This window comes from Aedes albopictus, chromosome 3 (assembly GCF_035046485.1).
Source record: "Aedes albopictus strain Foshan chromosome 3, AalbF5, whole genome shotgun sequence".
NCBI lineage: Eukaryota > Metazoa > Arthropoda > Insecta > Diptera > Culicidae > Aedes > Aedes albopictus.
This window is the reverse complement of record NC_085138.1, coordinates 157,292,086-157,312,427: the sequence shown is the minus strand read 5'-3', so window position 1 is coordinate 157,312,427 and position 20,342 is coordinate 157,292,086. Positions and strand designations below refer to the sequence as shown.

General features: G+C 40.1%; 2 protein-coding genes across 2 annotated transcripts in view; one reads left to right on the top strand and one right to left on the bottom strand.

Moving 5' to 3' along the window:
* Nucleotides 1-1,496: 1,496 nt before the first annotated feature.
* Nucleotides 1,497-19,930, top strand: LOC109415804 (uncharacterized). The gene is made up of 4 exons (XM_029872025.2): nucleotides 1,497-2,313; nucleotides 2,379-2,528; nucleotides 18,074-19,565; nucleotides 19,625-19,930. Exons 1-4 carry the CDS (start codon nucleotides 1,624-1,626, stop codon nucleotides 19,861-19,863), a joined length of 2,571 nt encoding a protein of 856 aa, XP_029727885.1. The 5' UTR covers nucleotides 1,497-1,623; the 3' UTR covers nucleotides 19,864-19,930.
* LOC115266099 (uncharacterized) overlaps nucleotides 19,917-20,342 on the bottom strand; it is a 28,845-nt gene continuing 28,419 nt past the window's right edge. The window contains exon 5 of the mRNA XM_062842330.1: nucleotides 19,917-20,336. Within this exon, the coding sequence (XP_062698314.1) occupies nucleotides 19,917-20,336 (420 nt within the window). The remainder of the gene's footprint in view (nucleotides 20,337-20,342) is intronic.

Sequence of the window (20,342 nt, the reverse complement as noted above, 5' to 3'; positions counted from 1 at the left end):
GAACACTTGCAGAAATACCTAAAAGAATTTCTGTTGACATTCCTTTAAGAAACACTGAAGAAATTCCTGGAGGAAACCTCGAAAAAACACTGGAACAATCATTGGGGGAATCTCTATAGATATCCCAGGATAAATTCCCGGAGGAATGTCTGGTATAACCCATAGAGGAACTCTTGAAAAATTCTCTGGGGCAATCTATGATGGAATCACTGACTGGAAAAAATCCTGGAGGAATTCCTCGATGCATCCTTGCAGAAGTATCTATAAAAAAATCTGTAGGAATCGTGGGAAGAATTCCTGATGCATTTCTTGGAACAAAACTTGAAACAATTACTATCGGAACCATGCAAGATGCCCATGGAAGAATTCACGAAGGAAAAACTCCTAGAGAAGTCTCTGCAATTTCTGAAAGAATCCCTGATGAAGTTTCTGAATAAATGGTTAAAGGAATTTTTGAAGGTGTCCTTAAAAGTATTCGTAAAGAAATCCCAGGTGTTTTGCTCTTAGCATGACGTTTTCTTGAATTAAATATTAGTGAAATTTCGAGTTGCAGTATCACATAACTGCACTCTATAGCAGCATATGGTTCAACAAAGTCCTTCCTTTTCCCTACCGGATCCGGCATATCTGGAAAATTTGGCATGCTGTTTGTATTCCATGAATAAACATCACCAAATTTAGCCATTCAACCAAGCTTGTTATTTAGTAAAAAAAAAACTAAGATAAGATTGAAGTGGTTCTCTTGGAGAAATATTTGGCGAAATTTCCTGTGGTTCTCGAGTTAAAAAGGTTTTATAATTGTGGATAAAAACCTAAATTATTAAAATATTAATTGTTTTGAGAATTGTTTTCCGGAACTCTGAATTATTGATAATCTTTGAATTGGCTCAATATTTAAAAAATCTTGCGGCCAGGAGGGAGGCCACGGCCCCCCCTGCCCCTCCTCTGGCTACGCCTATGATTTCATGTAAGATAAAATGAATTGTGACCATGACAGAATGTCAATTCAGATGAGATTTCAGTTACACATAGCAAGACTGGGTAGTTCTCCAATGATTATACCCCTTTAAAATAGCGAGGTTTGACCAAAATTATCTCTAATTGGTATCTTTCAGTTGATACGAACCCGCTAATTTGGAACGCACACGTCTGGCAACAAGTCAAAGCCACGGTGGTGGTACACACGTACCCACACGGCTAATCTCTTGCTTCTGTTGTGAATTCTGTCGAAGTCATCGTATCGTATCGCCATGGTCCGTGAAATACCGCTCGCGCGACGATATGAGATATTGTGTTCGCCAAATCTAAATAAACGAAACAAACACCGAGACAATAAGCATGCTTATTAATCCCGATCGCACAGCTGGCCGGGGTCTGTCCTTTGATTACGTAAGAGAAGTTTAATTATGTTTTTACCGTCTTCCTTTTGGTCTCATGGTAAGATTGTTTTTATGACGCGCAAAAGTGCCCCATAAACGCTTACGTAATTAATGGACGCCCCTCTGGGGTCAGTCCGAGCCTAGTTGGTCGTTGCTTGATTGAGACGCCATCGTCCGTTAGATTATTTACGGGTTGTGTCGATTTCGCACCGTTCAGTCGGCGGCAGGTTGAGCGTAGAACAGGATGGCACAAATTCCGAGCAGCGAGATCCCCTCGTGGATGACTAAAGAGTATTTCAGTGACGTTGTGGCGCAGAAGCTGGGCATCGCTGAGAGTGAAGTGCAAATTAGTGCTCTTGATGTGAAACCTGCCACCGAGTCTGGGGATAACTTCGCTTCGAAGCTGTACCGTGTGGCGGTCGAGGTCAGCTGCAGTGATGGATCCTCGAAGAAGGTGCCTTTGATTGTGAAGGCCTTGCCCAACCTGGGGCTGGCCGAAGAGATGATCCAGATGTTGAACATCTTCCCGAAGGAAACTGCGATGTACGTGGATCATTTGCCTCAGTTTGAGGAATTGTACCGCGAGAAGGGCGTTGAGGTGAGCTTCGGGCCAAAGTGTTTGAAGAACAGCACCAAACCAACGGACATCATCGTTATGGAGGATCTCAGCGAGAGAGATTTCCGTATGGCCAATCGACGCGAGGGGCTCGACCGGGCGCACGTGGATATGTTTTTGAAAAAGTTGGCGCAATTGCACGCTGCATCGGCCGTTTATCACGAGAAGCATGGTGAATACAGTGCTCAGTTTCATGAAGGCATGTACGCGGAGAGATCGCTGGTGATGTTCGAAGGACACATGAAGTCACACATGGAGTCGGTGTCGAAAATCATTCGAAACTCTTGGCCGAACGGAGAATTCTACTATGAAGTTATGGTATGTGTGTTTTAAAAGAATTGAAGTCTTCGGGGTTGTAAATGACTTAACATTTTCTCACGCAGAATGATTTCGGGCTCAACATGTTCTTCGAGATGATCAGAATCGTAAAAGCCGACCCGAATGCATTTAATGTGCTGAACCACGGTGATGCATGGTGTAATAATTTCCTGTTCCGATATGGGGAGGATAACACGATTGAAGAAATCACTTTGGTGAGTATATTTGTTAGCGTCTATAAATTAATAAGTCCTCTATTTCTTGGAGAGTTGACTCTTTTAAAACTGAGTCTCAAGTTTTCTCAATAGTTATTAGCATATTTGAATTCTGAGTTATGATGAAATCTGAAGTTTTAATTTTCAATTGTTGATGGTGGCCAATCGATTAACTTTTCAACGCTTCGATTCTTCAGATTTGCGCTCTTGAAAATTTGAGGTGTGGCTTCGACATATCTTCATCTGAAAGCGAATTTGCCTTTGGAACTTTTCCACCTGCAGCGAGTGCGGAGTTATCGACCACCGTGAAAAATGCGATAGTCCGGCGTTATCTTGCTGCTATCAATGGAACGATATTTACAAGTTTCAATCGCAACTGAATGACATCACTCAATGATTGCGATAGCAGAAGAAGATAGGGGTTTGAACTCAAGCATCGTTCAAATTCATAAACAACAAGATCCCTTGGTCATGCTGAGTTGGTCGTTTGCCATTATAATGGTTGAGATGGTACTAGCATTGATTTACAGGGGATACTCAAAATAACTGGGACAGGTAAAATTTTCACTTTTCAAAAAATGTTCAATTCGCTGTAACTTATCGAAGAAGGCATCAAATATTCTCAAATTTTTACTGTAAGTTCATCAACTAGTTGTGTATCAGTGGTTCAAATTTGGAAAATATCGGGCTATTTTACACAAAGTTATAAAAGTTCTAGAAAAAGGTATAATTATCCGATAGCCAACTTTGAGCTGTTATATCTCCGGATTCAATGATCCGAATGCAATGAAATTTTGATCATTTTTGACTTATATAATGAGCTATTAAAAACATTTAACTAAACTGAAAATTCTTCACACGAAAGAAAATTATTTCGATTAGTTTATTTTTGTAATATAACACCAATTTATCCAAAAATTCATCATCGTTTCAAAATTCGAGATAGTAATTATAGTTCATTTAAATTCCCTCTAATTGAATTGAATATATTTATGTTTAAAAGGAAAGTAACCAAATAGCCGGCATTAAATTGAAAAAGTAATGGGATGCATATGAAAAATAGATAAATTTACAGAAAACACATGGAATAAATGAAACCGCCAGAACTTTTTTTCTTATTAATAATTTCAAATTAAGTCAATTGTTTTTCAAAGTTCATTATATAAGTCATAAATGATCAAAATTTCATTGCATTCGGTTCAATGAATCCGGAGATATAACAGCTCAAAGTTGGCTATCGCATAATTATACCTTTTTCTAGAATCTTTAAAACTTCGTGTAGAATGGCCCGATCATTTCCAAATTTGAACCACTGATACACAACTAGTTGATGAACTTACAGTAAAAATTTGAGAATATTTGATGCCCTTTTCGAAAAGTTACAGCGAGTTGAACATTTTTTGAAAAGTGGAAATTTTACCTGTCCCAGTTATTTTGAGTATCCCCTGTAGATTCAGATAACACTGGAAGGAGAAGGCGCAAGTTAGGTGAACGCTAAAAAGAGAGGTGCGTAAATTAATGCGGTGCATATAAAGAGGAAAAATAGCTCTCAGCCTAACTCTCTTTGCGAGATACAAGCCAATCATGAATTTATTTTCAACTATTTGCATGATTTACAAGAACTACAGGGTCCAACAAATAATTAGCTTGTGTTCTGCCTAAATTTCACCTTTTCTAAATGCTTCGACTAGAAACTCATAAATTTGAAGTCTTGACTCTCCCCATTCTGGGAGAGGAAGGCGCATTGATCACCATTTTGACTGAATTCAGGATACAAAATAGAGAAGATATACCATGCACAATGGTCCACGAAACAGATTTACGAGGAAAGATGCATTGAGCGCCTTCAAATGATTTTTTAGATGTGTGTGTGTGTGTGTGTGTGTGTGTGTGTGTGTGTGTGTGTGTGTGTGTGTGTGTGTGTGTGTGTGTGTGTGTGTGTGTGTGTGTGTGTTTTTTTTTATTCTAGGAGTCCAAAAATCTTCAAAAGACGCTGTGTGGGATTCGAATGTGCGCCTACCCACTAAAAACACTCTCCTAGTTCACCTCCACCTTAAATTCCCCTCCGGTACCACCATGCAGTATTTCTTCGGAGGGGAGGCGTTATGTGCCTTGTGCACCATCACCAATTTGTTATTCTACGCTGTTATTGTTAAAATTTTCTATGCTCTTTCGCTACCTCCATGCTAAGCCATTTAGCTCTTGTTGTTAATTTGTTAGGTTTCGCCAATCAGCAAGCAACATGCGTCATGCTGAACCATTTAGCTCCTGTTAGTAATTTGTTAATTTCCTACATTTTTCGCCATTCAGCGCAGACCCGCCCGGAGGCAGACATCTTCTACGCCTTGCGGACATTACGAACTTACCGGCAGGGTGCCGAAGTCACTCCAGCGATGCCGGTGGGTCCTGGCGTCCGGTTCACTGGCGCTCCGACGACCCAGACCGGTGCTACGACGCGTTCTACTCTACTAGCCCTCGGCTCTACTCCGTCAGAGAGTTTCCCGGCGAAGGAATGTCTCCCGAAACCGATCGTTGTTCCTCCCGCCAACTTTGCTGTAGTACAACCATGATCTGAACTACAGTCCTGTTAACTACGTTCCACTTTTCTTCGTCGCTGCACATACGTTCGACGATATTTTCCACATTTACGTCGACGCCGACAATTGCTGCCATTTCTCCTCGCGAATGCGCGAACCTTGGACAACTGAAGATGACGTGCTCCGGTGTTTCTTCTGTGTCCCGACACTCAGGACAGATCGGTGAACTGGCATGGCCGAATCTGTACAAGTACTGCTTAAAGCACCCATGACCAGACAGAAATTGTGTCATGTGGAAGTTAACCTCCCCGTGTGCTCTGGTGATCCACATCGACACGTTGGGAATTAGACGATGAGTCCACCTGCCATTCGCAGCGTTATGCCACTGCTGCTGCCACTTGTGTAGTGTGCTGACTCGCGCTTTCTTCCGAATTCCTGTGTGTGTGTGTGTGTGTGTGTGTGTGTGTGTGTGTGTGTGTGTGTGTGTGTGTGTGTGTGTGTGTGTGTGTGTGTGTGTGTGTGTGTGTGTGTGTGTGTGTGTGTGTGTGTGTGTGTGTGTGTGTGTGTGTGTGTGTGTGTGTGTGTGTGTGTGTGTGTGTGTGTGTGTGTGTGTGTGTGTGTGTGTGTGTGTGTGTGTGTGTGTGTGTGTGTGTGTGTGTGTTACAAAAATAAATCACGCACGTTTCTCAGCCGTCTCAGGTGGCATCCATTTATTACGTATCGCTAAAATCGACATTTTTCGATCCCCCCTCCCCCCTCCATAAAGCTTTTTTGTATGAAAAACCTTAAATTTTTGTATGGGCCGTTACGCTCGGCCATACTCCCCCCTCCCCCTAGAGCGTTACGTAATTAGTGGACGGCGCCTGATATCCGATTTGGATACTCTTAGTTGCAAATGAAAGCTACAACATCCTTGTAGAGCCCTATTGAATTTTATTAAGATCGGACATTTGGTTACCAAGATATCTTTCGAAGAGTACTTTGAAGTAATATAGGTTAGCTTTTTGAGATCCTAGTTGAACGCTCTGAAATTTTATTTCGATTGGACATTTGGTTACTAAGATATCTTTCGAAGAGTACTTAGGAGTTATACAACTAAACTTTTTGAGATTTTTAACAAAGTGTATTGACACATTCTACGGGCCATCATTAATAACAATTTTTCAAAGTTGAGTTATGGCATATTAGACATTTTTATCACATTCTACATTACATTTGTCATCCAAAAATGTATTCGACATGATATTAGTTTGACAATAAATATAAATTGAACGACGATTAAGATTAACATAAAAATCGTGATTTTAAGTCTTTTAGGCACACTTTTCATCCAAACTATCGTATTTTAAACACCAACACACTGATTTTTCAAAAGTCTTCCGTCATTTGTAGGTAAATGTGTGTAGATTTTTTAGCATAAAAAGATTTTTAATCGGAAGACTTTACAACTCTGAAATATGGCTGATCATAGTATGGGTTTTTATTGCGTTGTAACGTCACGAAAAATCAACATTTTTAAATTTTATTCAAATACGGAAAACGTTACAAATATGAAATTTTGTATGCTCTTTGTACTCGAAAAGATCTTTCAAATGAGACTAAAAAAAAGAAAATCGGTTCACGGAAGCCTGAGTTTCACCTGGTTGAAGTTTGCGTTGTAACGTCACGAAAAAAAAGTTCTGTGGAAAAGACCAAATCTTTCTGGCTTCTGAATTGGACAAACGCAGTTCTATATTCAAAACAGTTTCGTTCTCATAGTGTATGAGCTCTTTTTCGAGATATCGTTTATAAATTGCGTACCATTGCCGGTTAATAAACTACGTAGACTTTTGAAGGACGGGGGAGATGGTGTTTGGCCAAAATCTACGATGTAATTGTACTGCGATATTGTAAAATTTTTAAATCGTAATCTAATACCACTCAAACCGAAAATGTATGTGATATGAGTGGCCAACAGACGAAACACTGACGAAATTACAAAGTTATTGAGTTGGTCAAAGACCTACAGTTGACGGATAGTTTGATTTAGAGTTCCACCAACAGGCGGCGCTAGAGAACTTATAAATTTTAAATTTCATACATCTCAGGATCCCTTTTACATAGAAATACGATTTCTTCGGCAAAGTTGTTTGGTAAGTAAAGGACTTGCAGTTGATTTACCAATATATGCGAGATTTTACCACTAGAAGACGTTAGTTTCCATTTTGCAAGAGCAGGCAAGGGATTAGGGGAAAGGATTAGAATATATAATTCTTAACTTTAAAAATTTAATTTGATTTGATTCACTTATTCCTTAGATATAAGAGTTAATAGAACACATTCAAAAAATGATTCTGCTTAAAGCGCTCCATCTTTGTGTAGAGCTAACCAATCAAGTCCAAAATTGTAGAAATTACAGATAACAAGATGAGGAACTATCAGTCAAAATTTGAGAATTTTTGATATATTTTATAAAAAGTTACGGCTTGTTGAATGTGTTTTGGGTAATTAATAAAATTGGCATGCTTTTGAAAATTTGCAGCTACCACCACTGTGTGGCAGAAATTAATACCATACGGCTATTAAACTGAAAGTTTAGTGATCCACCAAACAACTTTAATTAAGCAACCATCTTTCCTATTAATCACGATCCTGAGATAAGCAAAACTAAAAATGTGTATGCCCTCTAGCGCCTCCTAGTGGAAGGATTTTAAATCATACGGCCCATCAATTAAAAGTTCTTGGCCAGCCAAACAATTTTGTCGAGGACACCAACTGTCTAAATAGTTTGGATCTTGAAATATATGGGATGGATATTACGTCAGTGTTACATCTATTTTTGATATAACAAGAATCACCGACAAACATACGTAACACCTACGAAATTGAAACTCGTATATCGCGGGACTCTAATTACTTAGACTTTAGACTTTTAGAATGTTGATGTCTTTGGAAAAGTTGTTTTATCTTGCCAAGAATTTTCAGTTTACAAGCCGTTTGGTTCATGTTTCTAACTGACTAGTGGTAGTTGAAATTTTGAAAAATAATGCACTTTATATTTATTCAAAAAATATTCAACATGTTGTAACTTCTTATAAAGTGCCCAAAGATTTTGCCAAGAAATAGTTTCTTAACTAATCAAAATTTGTTGAAAAGTTTTTGAGAAATTCTAAGCTATTGTAAACTTTTAATAAGCGTCGCCCAGTATGTCTGAATCTCACATCCAATAGCAAATCTGTAAGTTTTTGACTTATCAAACAACTTAGCCAAAGAAAATAACTCTCTAAGCAATTATGACTCTGACATATACAGGGTGTTAGGTTCATGAGTGCAAACTTTTTAAAGGGTGATAGAGGACCATAAATGGTGAAAAAAAAAATGTTCTACGCATATGGTCAAATCTCAACCGTTACGTAGTTATTGAACTTCCCATGTTTTTGACTCTTATTGCTTTAACTGGCTATAACTTGAAAATGGTCAAACTTATCGCAATTTTTTGGCTCTTATTCGAAAGATTAATGAGTTTCAATCACATGCCATCTTTGAATCGGTTGGTTCAGTTAAATAACTAAGTTTTCTAGAGCAAATAGCTCAAAAGTTGTATGTTTTAATTTGTTTTGGTCAATTATCTTTGAAAAATGCGTAATAAATTAAAACTTCTTCTTTGGCAAAGTTGTGGCCCCTGTTTCACTCTACAATTCGTTCTTTGACATCAAACTTCTATCTCGTATCGTTTTCTTGCAATTTCGATTTAAACATCGCATTTCAGATCATAAATTTGCAACTGTCAAGGTAAGCACTTTTTTGGGCATAGTGCGCACATTTAAATCAAAATTGCAAGAAAGCAATAAGAGCTAGAAGTTTGGTGTCAAAGAATGAATTGTAGAGTGGAACAGAGGCCACAATTTTGAAGAAGAAAGAATTTTAATTTATTACGCATGTTTCAAAGATAATTGACAAAAACAAATTAAAACACACTACTTTAGAGCTATTCGCTCTAGAAAACTTAGTTATTCTTTATTACACCAACGAACCTAACCTGAAAATGACTGATAATTCACAGGTCATTTTGACAGATGCAACATGAGCATGAGAAGGACGGCAACAAGATCGATAAAGTAGAATATATGTTCCGTCTTTTTCCTGCATGTGTGTCGTCTGTCAAAATGACCTCAGAAGTGTCAAACGTTTTCATGGCTTGCTTAGTTGGTGTAATGAGGAATTTAACTAAACCAATCGATTCAAACAAGTCAATAATAATCAAAAACATCAAAAACAAGGCAATAATAATCAAAAACATGGAAAGTTCAATAACTACGTAACGGTTGAGATTTGACCATATGCGTAGAACAATTTTTTTCATCATTTATGGTCCTCTATCATCTTTTAAAAAGTTTGCACTCATGAACCTAACAACCTGTATTCGATGCATTTTTTTTGACAGAATTAGGTCTAATTGTCTCTGGAATCACAGAAATTGATGCCCCTAAGTGGTATGCAGATCCTCAGGTATGTCTTTGGTTCAATAACTGCTCGCACATCTTTTTTAATTGCGTTTTTTAAGCGTTTTTAATTGAATCAATGACATTGCACAAATTATTGAAAAAATGTTTATTTCGACGGCGTGATTAGTTTTATGCTGCAAAATCTAAATATCTGGCGGTGCAAAGTAATGAATATGGACATATTAGATGAATATGGGTGGTACTAGGCCGAAGATGGGTACCATTAACCTTCATGAAGGAGTTTTCATACTGCTGATAGCAATAACTTGGCCCTCCGAGCCATTTATCACAAAACGGATTTTTAATAGAATAAAGTTGCTCTTGGAGCAGTAAAAATAATGCAATAATATATTCACAAATTCGTGCAATTTTGTCTGATTATTCTGATTCAAAAATGATGTGCATTTTCGTGACGTTACAACGCGAGCAGAACCCTGTTTGAAACTGAACGGGCGTTGTAACGTCACGAAATGTAAAAGTCAATTATTCAAAAACAAATCCGAAATTCAAATGTTTTATTCCATTGAATTGAAGAACAAACCAATATATTTCAATGGTGGAAAAAAATCAGAATATCATAAACATCCGAGCAGATTTTTCAAGATGTTGGTAGCGCGTTAGAGAGGGTCGGATTCTAGCGCGTTGTAACGTCACGCTACAAATACGCATTTTGAACACGTTTTTCTAATGAAAACTAAATGCTCAATAGGCCAAATATATCAGAAATTTTACAAGAAATCCGAATACGAAAAAATATTTTGCGGTTTACGCTCGTTTTCATGAGTTATAGAGGAAAATCTGACTACGAATGCGTCAAAACGTTGTAACGTCACGGTAGAATAAGTCATTATACTAAATATCTCAGCCGTGTATCAATCGATTTGGGTTCTCTTGGCACCAAATGAAAGCTACAACATCCTAGTAGATTGCTCAGAAATTTTATTAGGATTGGACATTTGGTTACAGAGATATCTTTCGAAGTGTACTTAGGATGTATTCAACTAAACTTTTTGAGATTTTTGACCAAGTGTATCATAATAATACAGAAAAACTTGTAGTTAGAAGACACAGAATGTTGCTAATTGACAAATTGAGGGATGAATTTTTGAAAAAGCCGAAAGAGAGATAGATGGTTCTTGAAAAAGTGAATGTTCATGGTGAGGGCTCGGGTTCAGTTTGGCTTTCTATTCCGCAGAATTATCACCTGTTCTGTGGCTTAGTTGGTTAAAGCACCGGTCTAGCGAATACGGGGTCGTGGGTTCGAATCCCACCAGAACGCGATATTTTTCAAAAATTCATCCCTCAATTTGTCAATTAGCAACATTCTGTGTCTTCTAACTACAAGTTTTTCTGTATGTTTATGACATACCAGCTAATCTGGTAAATGCCAGTAAAGGGCAACATATATCAGTGTATCATAATAAATATCTCAACCGATTTCAGTTCTCCTGCCACCAAATGAAAGCTATAACATCCTAGTAGTACCCTATACAATTTTATTAGGATTGGACATTTGGTTATCGAGATATCTTTCAAAGAGTACTTGGGAGTAATACAGGTTAACCTTTTGAGAGATTTTTGACCAAGTGTATCATAATAAATATCTCAGCCGTCTGTCAACCGATTTGGGTCTCTTAGCACCAAATGAAAGCTACAGTATCCTTGTAAAAGGCCCTGAAATGATATTTCGATTGGACATTTGGTTACTGAGATATCTTTCGAAGAGTATTTCAATAAATTCCTTTTTTTATTATTATATTCGTTTGTTATCTTGAATGAGCTTTTGACCAGTCTATGGGAAATTATTGTTCAATCAATAATGCTGACCTCATATAAAGTGTATACTGGCAGGTTCTTGTTTTCAATAAAGTTATAAATAACAAATTACAAATAAATAACAGGAATTCTATGAAAACTAACAATATGTTAAATGAAAGCTTTGAATTTATATATTGTGGGAAAAATGCAAGAACTGGACAGCCAAAATAACTAGCTAATTCCAAAACTGATTAGCATAGTAGATATATTATTTTTATCCTTTTTACACCATGAATACCAAGTACTTCGGAGCTAATTTATTCGACTGATTAAGAGATATTAGACAAAGTGTATCTTGCTGATTTTTTTATCCATTTGTTAATCGATTCAAGATCTTTTGGCAGTTAACAAAAGATACAATATTCCAGAATATTTAAGCTATTTTTTTTTTAATTTCATACAAGATTCTAGAAGGTGTCTGGCATTTCTGGTAGTATAGTCCATGGTCTATGATGCTATTTTGGAAACCAATCCACTAGATGCCAAATCCACAATATTTTCTAGAACTTTTGATCCATCACACAAAATAAATATGTTAAATACAAATAATACAACAATAGTTTTGATAAGGGTAAGAAGGGTTCTGTTCACCATAGGTGGATTGAATCGGGTTTTTATTTGCAAGAATAACTATATACATTCTTCGGGAAAGTTGTGAATCTATCAATTTTGAGCAAGTTTGTTGAAGACACTTTTTATGTAGCTTTAAAATTGAGGTATTTTTTCTGAATATGCTTAGGGTGGTTCAAGAAAACCCGGTTTCTGTCGTTAACTTCTTCAGTTTCGGTTTTTCATCAAAGTCGCCCAAGAAACATTTGTAGAGCATTTGAAGACGCGTCGTTTTGGCGCTGAGATGGTCGTTATCTCTTGTGGTTCAAAAGTTACAGGCGTTTTTCTTAAAAAATCATAGTTTTTCAGAAAAATGTTATGACGGGTTGTGGCAAACATAAAAAATATCTTTTGCCCGCATTCAAAAGAATAAATGTTGTTATAAAACATATCAAAAAATTAGAGGGGTGTTATTTTTGTAACTCAAGTGGAAAATATTTGAAAAGTGCCTATTTTCTCTAGAAAATCATCAATGTCTTTTAAACGGAATGACGTAGCAACATTCTCAGCGCACGAAAATGCGCGTTTTTGGAAGCAACATAATTTTGGAATTCTAAGAGAGATAATTGCTAGCATTCTCGCATACGTATAGAGTAATGCGTTTACAATTGCTTTTAACGGTATAACGCAGGAGTTCCTAACCTTTTTTAGGTTGCGACCCCCTTTAAAAGTTGTCAAAACATCTGGGGCCCGGTGAAAATTTTTAGAAAAAAATATATGAATTAAATGAACGAAACTGAGTTTTTGGGTACAGTGACGTAGCCAGAAATTTACTGTGGTATTAGTGCAAATTGGTATAATTTGCATAAAATAGAATAAAAATTTAACAATGTTTTGGTAACATCGCGCCCCCCTGGACTGGCTTCACGGCCCCCCAGGGGGCCGCGGACCATCGGTTAGGAACCCGTGGTGTAACGGTATTAACGATGTTTCAAGGGGTTCCAGGGTGCTACTAGGGGTCTCAGGAGCGTTTCAGGTGGTCTCAGGGGAGCCTCGAAGGATCTCTGGAGTGCTTTAGGGGATTAAAGGAGCGTTTTAGGGGGTCTCTGGAGGGTTCCATGGGGTTTAAGCGGCGTTTCTGGGGATCACAGGGGGTTTCATAGGGTCGCAGGGATATTTCAGGGAAACTCTGGAGCGCTTCAGGAGTCTCAGGGGTTTCAGCGAGTATCAGAGGCGTTTCAAGGGGTCTCAGGGGCGCTTCAGGGAGTCTCAGGGGAATTCAGGAGTTGTAGTAGAAGGTCTTAGGGACGTTCCAGGGGTCTCAGTGGCAGTTCAATGAATCTCAAAGGCTCTACGGAGTCGAATGGACTCTTTTAGTATTTTGAAGGGTTTCACGGTTCTTCTTATAAGCGTATGGCTTCTTCAACTGGTTTTCCCTGAAAAACTATTTTGACGTAGAATGAACCTAAAGCTTCGACATCTTCAGCGGATAAACTCTTATTGATTATGTGGATTGTTTGGAATTCTTAAATACATTCAAATTAGAAGAGACGGTATTCTAATTCCTGCCAGGGATCCCCACAACTATTTCCCCCACAATACCTTTGTCTATCTACGTCTCTAATTCTGATTTCTCTTATGAATGGGTGATCCCAAGTCTTTTACACTATGCTAACTGGTGCCCCTTCCACGGGCTTAATTAAACGTTATTCCAAAAAGGTTTGTGCGATTCCTACTTATATTTCTTCAAATTGAAAGGAATTATTTTACGAAATCTGCCAACCTCAAAAAGTATTACCCTTTTTATTTATGCTTTGAGAAATTTAAGATCCACTCAGAAACTCACAAGCACAGACAAACAGACAAACAGACAAACAGTGGAGCGGATCTGGTGTGATGGTTACGACACTTGACTATCACGCCGAGGACCTGGGATCGAATCCCACTCCCGACAAAACTCGCAAAATGTGAGTTCTTCCTTCGGAAGGGAAGTAAAGCGTGGGTCCCGAGATGAACTAGCCTAGGGCTAAAAATCTCGTTAATACAGATAAAAAAAAAAACAAAAAAAAAAAATAAAGACAAACAGACGTAACACCTTGAACGATTTTCATGGGAATCCATCGCCCAGCTCACACTACCATCACCTGGTGGAAAAGTTGCACGAATCACTGTGTTGTGCAATATCGTCCACAGAAGGCGCTAGTGTTAAACGTCAAACGCATTGAAAAATGATGCGCGCGCCTCTGGTTGTGAAAGCCACAACTATGAAAATTTGAAATGATCGTTAAAAGCGTGGTCGATGGAAATTTTGCAAGTGTTACGTCTGTTTGTCTGTGTCACTAGTATTCAATGATTGCGAGACCTGGAATTTTGAAATTCTGAGAATTATAAGCACTGTCTCTATGTATTTCAAAACGTTACTGTTAATTGTATTTAATCTTTTGGTTTTAAACTAATTCGTCTTGAAGCTGCTCACTATTCATCAATTTTGTATAACACACTAGTGTATCTGGAAGACATCTGCATTGTAATCCCAAGCATTGTAATAAAATATCAAACCAAATAAAAATCATTTTTGAATTAGAATCATGCTCTTAGTTCGTAAATGCGAAGGACAAAAAAATACAGTAGAGTGGAAATGTTTTTGACTTTCCATACAACGCAGGCGATATGAAATTGATGTTTTGTTTTATGTTGAAGTGAAGTTGGTCATTTTAAATATTATAGTTCTCCGTAACCAAAGCTCCAATTGAGCTGGAGTTTTTACTGTTACTCGCTGATATTTTATACCGTCGTTTGGGGTGACATTGGGCCTAGAGAGTAACATTGGTCCATTGATCCCACGGATTCAATATGATTCAGAGGGTGTCCGGCCATTTGGCCGAATGCCATCTGGCCGAATGGTCGTTTGGCCGAATGCCATTTGGCCGAATTATGATCAAAATAAATCAGAGTAAGTTTTTGACATTCTAACTAACAATATGATCATCAAAAATATTTCCTTCTTTCAATCATAGGCTTTTCTTTCTAGTTTAGACATTCGGGGATTAGTTGGCGTTGAAACTGCCAACATTTTATCAAAGATGATTTCTTCTTTGAGACATAGGCTGTTTTTTCCCATGATATGATGCGGGGAACAGGGGCATGGTCACTTAAGTTCATCATTCATTTTTCGGCCAAACGGCATTCGACTAAACGAACCTTTCGGCGAAATGGCGTTCGGCCAAATGACCCGACTCCAATTCAGAGAAAATCCGACGGTGGATGCAAAGTATCTTAGAATTATGGAAATCTAGTAATCTAGCACACAATATGCACATATTCTAAACGCGCGGAAATAGTGGCCGACACCTCACTTTGGCCCAATGACACCCCGCATGACGGTTCTTCAAAAGAACGACGAGAGAGAAAAAAGTAATTGTATTTTTTTTTTTTTTGATAAGTAGTTCTGCTATGTTCTGCTTGGTGGTTTGAGAAGGCTTTGAAGATGTTTCAAGGGGATCAACAATACTCTCCAGAGGGATTCAGAGAGCTCCAGAACTGCACCTTAAAATATCTCGAATTAACCTACGACTTCCTGGAACGCCCCGAAAACCTCCCAGTAGCCAACGTTACAGAGATCTGAAATCTCTAATAAAGCCCACAATGCTCACTGAAACATCTTGTAATTCTCCAGAAATCCGCTGGAATATCATTGAAACCCCCTGAAATGCCCTGAAATAGTCCTGGGAAACCTTTTGGGATTCTTTGAAATACTCTGATAAGTCACCAAAATCCCAGAAACCTCTTAATGCTGAAACTAATCGGTCAATACTACAGTGCCAGGCCGACTCAAGACACAAGAGACTCTCCGGTAATCCCAGGGTCGGCTAGCTACTGGGTAATCAAGGGCACTTTCGCGATACAAAAACACTAAACACAGAGAACTTTCACGTTACTTACATAATTTTATTAAAATTCCTACTTGTGGCGTATGCGTGTTGTTCTGTGTAATAATAATTTAGTGTAAATTTGTTAATGTGTGACCTAATCTATGTTCGGTGGTACCGGTACATACCGCTGCTGAGTTGATGGTGGGTTCGATGGCCGACACAGCGACTCCTGTCGAGCTGTGCAGCCGGAAAACTCGCCGGATGGCGGGGCGAGCGGTGTTGTGGGCCGGTACTCGGCCGACGGACCAGCGGGCGTTGCTGGGGGGGGGATCACAGGCGTCTTCCCTCGTGGGCGCAATCGACCGACCGTGGCATGGCCACCTTGGGAAGTCGAGAGGGGAAAGCTCCTTAATAATTAAGGCCTTCGGCCCGAGCTGTACGTCCTCCTATGAGAACTGCGGTTCCTTGTCGGTTAGGCGCGGGAACCGTTCCCGGTTCCGCGGGCCGAGCCGTGTGCTGGACGGTGGAGACCTATTTTAGGTCCAACAAAAGAGGTCCTATTGGACGCAAACACATTACAAAATGTTCCAAAGAACAGTACAGGATATTTTAATTACCTGAGCAGGATTTTCTCCCAAGCCTCCACTTAGCTCTTGCCAAGGAAAAGGGGGGGGGGGGGGGTTGGTCGTTTTCAACTGCCTTATCACTGCACTAAAACACGTCTGCAGCACACGGACGCCTGAGTATTTCTGCCTAATTTTAAGCAATGGCCGTTCATTTACAATATTCTCCCTTTCCCGTCATTCTTATTATTTCATTACTGCTCATTTCTTCAGCCATGTTTTGTAATTGGTAGCAGACAACGAATTCACAGCGGTACGGGACCCTATCACTACTGTGGTATTTCTACTGTTCTTACACAAGAAACGTGAAGGGTCCAACAAACAAGATTAAATACAAAACAAAAATCCACAATTTGTAACCAAACGGTTACAATGCTCCTGAGACCTTTTAATCCCCCTGTGTGTCACTTGAAACGCTTCTGAAGCAACCCCTTAAACCCACTGAGATACCCTGAAACGTCATGTAGCTCCTTCAAAGACACTTCCCCTGAAACGTCTCTGAAGCCACACCCAGAACGCGCGCTCCTGAAACGCTTTTTGAAATTCCCTGAAGTGCCTTGAAATGTCCATGAAACCCTATAAAAACCTCCTGAACCTCTCTAAAACCCTACTTAAACCCCCTCAAACATTCGAAAATTCCACATGAACTTCCCCTGCATCGCCATTGAAAGCTACACAGAAATTCTTTGGAACCTTCTTGACGCCTCCTGAAGCTTCTTGATAACTCCTGAATCCAATGTAGCCCTCTGAAAGCGCTCTTTAAAGCCACCTAGAATCCCGTGACCTGTCTTCCCTAAAATCTCCCTGAAATCTCTTGAAACGATCCTGTACCTATCTTGATAATTTGTTGGCTGCAAAGTAGCTTTACTCCCGCGACCCGCACCGAGCGAAAAGTAGAGCACCATCTTTATTGTCGGAGGAGAGGGTTCCCAGATCTTCTACAACTACGTGCGGCCATCCACGAAGTCGCCAACCTCTACCTGGTTCTCTGCTGAATATTGTTTTCGCTATTTTTTCTTCCGCCAATCGTACAGCGTGTGCAGCCCACTGATGTTTGCCGTGTTTAATTCGTTTCACAATATTCGCTTTTTGTACACCTAATACGAAAAATGCCCGATGCACAGCTATAATACGACGTTTAATTTCATGACAATCGTCATTATCATATTTGACAAGTGAACCAAAGTAAACAAATTCTTCAACTTTTAAGGAATTCAAGTTGTACAGATAGATTTGCAGGATTGTAAGATATCCTAGGTGAAGACAAATACAGTCAACTTTCGCTCGTTGCACTAAGCTCTTAGCCCAGTTAGTGAAAGACTTTCACTAGGTGGGCTGAGTTTTGAGCTGTCAAATAATCTTTAACAATAGAGATTCAGGGCTACCAACCTTGACAAATCGTGCTTCACGTCAAAAAGTGACGTTTGACTTCGTTTTAACTGGGCTATAGCCCACCTAACGGACGCCCAGTTAAAACGTAGCCCACCTAAACGTAGCCCAACGACCGAAAGTTGACTGTATTGACCTAGAATATCTTGGAGGTTAGATATAAGTACACTCGTTAAAGTGCTTTAACCTCCCCAGTGTTTATCTAATCTTGTAAACCTGTGTTGTTGTGCAACTCAAAATCTCAACTTCAATTTAAATTCATATTCTCCACAGGTCGACTTCCAAATGTGCGTATGGTCATCGCCCGTCATCGATCTGCACTACTTCATCTTCACGTCCATCAACCCCACGATTCGGATGCCCCAGATGAACAACATCATCGGGTTCTACTACCGCCACTTGGTGGACAATCTGAAACTGCTAGGCTACTCGAAAGCCATTCCAACCCTGAAGGATCTCCACCTGGACTTCATCGACAAGATCCTGTATGGCTTTTCGTCGTCGTTTTCGGTGCTGCCTATCTGTCTGATGGAAAAGACCGACAATGCGTCCATCGATACGATGATGTCCGACGGGGAGGCCGGTCATCTCTTCCGAGAGAAGATGTACGGCAACCCGGTGTATGTGAAGCAACTGGAGGAACTTTTGCCGTACTTCTACGATAATGGGGCGTTCGACTGTCGACATAGTGGCTATCAATCGCCAAGTAAGGTGTGGAGTGATTACTTGATGCTGCCGGGATGGATGCGGAAGGAGTTCTTCGGGGAGGTTGTGGAACGGAAGCTGGGTCTGGATCGGGATCAGTTCTCGATCGAGAAGATTTGGGTGGAAATGGCAACCAAAAAGGGAGACAACTACGGATCAACCATGTACCGGGCTAAGCTGGATGTGTTGGTCAAGGCCACATCGGCAACGAGCCAGTTTTCCGTCATCGTCAAGAGCCGTCCAACCGGGATGGCTGCGGAGTTCAGCAACAAGCTGGATATATTTGCCAAGGAGATCGAGATGTACCAGAAGATCATTCCAGCCTTTGAAAAATTGTACGAGGATAAGGGCGTGTACGTAGAAATGGGGCCACGATGCTTGAAAATCTGTCAAGGAGTTCCAAGTGACATCATCGTAATGGAGGATTTGTGCAGCTTAAATTATAAGCTCGGTGATAGACAGGAGGGTGTCGATCAGAAGCATGTTGAATCGATTCTTCGGAAGCTAGCCGAGTTCCACGCTGCGTCAGCGGTGTATCATGAGCGAAATGGCAGCTATTCAAGTTCCTTCAACGAAGGTCTGTATAACAGGAGCAACCTATCGACGATGGAATACATGTTCAGACCAGCTTACGAGACAGGTCTTGAAGTCCTGAAAACACATGCCTTTGCAAAAGATTACCTAGACGACCTGGAGAAGCTCCGTCCCGTCGTATTTAGTAGAACACTTGAAAACTTCGCTCTCGACCCAGAAGGGTTTAACGTGCTGAACCATGGCGACTTCTGGATCAACAATGTGATGTTCCAGTACGACAGTGAAGATCGTCTGATTGATTCGAAGCTTCTGGATTTCCAAGTGTGCTTCTATGGATCGCCAGCTTTAGATTTGAACTATTTCTTGTTCTCCTGTGTTAAGCTGGACATCCGCCTTTCCAAGCTGAACTACTTCATCCGATACTATCACGAGAAACTCGTGGACAATCTAGCGCTGCTCGGTTACGGCAAAGCATTGCCCACTTTGAAGAAGCTGCAGTACGATTTCTACGATCGTATGGTTTACGGTATGAGTTTTGTAAATTAAACTATTCTGACCTTATCTAGTGACCATTCTTTTCCACAGGATCATCCAACATGTTCGGTATCATGGCTGTTATGTGTCTCGACCCATCGGAAGACATCAGTTTTGAACTTATTCAACAGGATAGTGAAGCGGGTAGAGAGTTGCGCAAGCGTATCTACAGTAACGAGCGGTACATAAAGGCGTTGGAGCTTCTGCTGCCATACTTCGGAGAGCGAGGAGCCTTTAAAGAGGGAGCAGAATTTTGCAGTTTTACCAGAAAGAGTAAAACAAGTGTTTAGCTTTTTATCCCAACTGAAACGACATTTTTATTAAACGACGCCTCACATGAACTTCACATCTGAGAAAAATTAAAAAAGCCTCTTTTCCACATGAACATCACAAGCCTCTCCAGCGTTTTCTCAAACTGCACATTGGCGTACAGGTTCCGCCGGAACTCGGCTCCGTCCGGTCCCGTTGACCGGAACAGCTTCATATCCAGTTCCAGTTTGGGCATTTCCAGCGTAACGGCCAGTGCCTCGATGGATTTGAGGCACATCAGAAATCCATGGGCAGCGAGATCTTCTCGAAGCTGGCGTTGAGTAGGTATAGCAGTCATCACTCCTAGCTTCTGTAGACCGGCCTTCAGGTGCTTGTAGTAGTGGTCGATTAGGTGATCGAATCGGTCTATCCGGGTGCAGAAAGAAGCCGACATCGTCAGGAAGTAGATCAGGTCGAACGCAGGCGATCCGTAGAATGAGGTCTGGTAATTGAGCTGTGA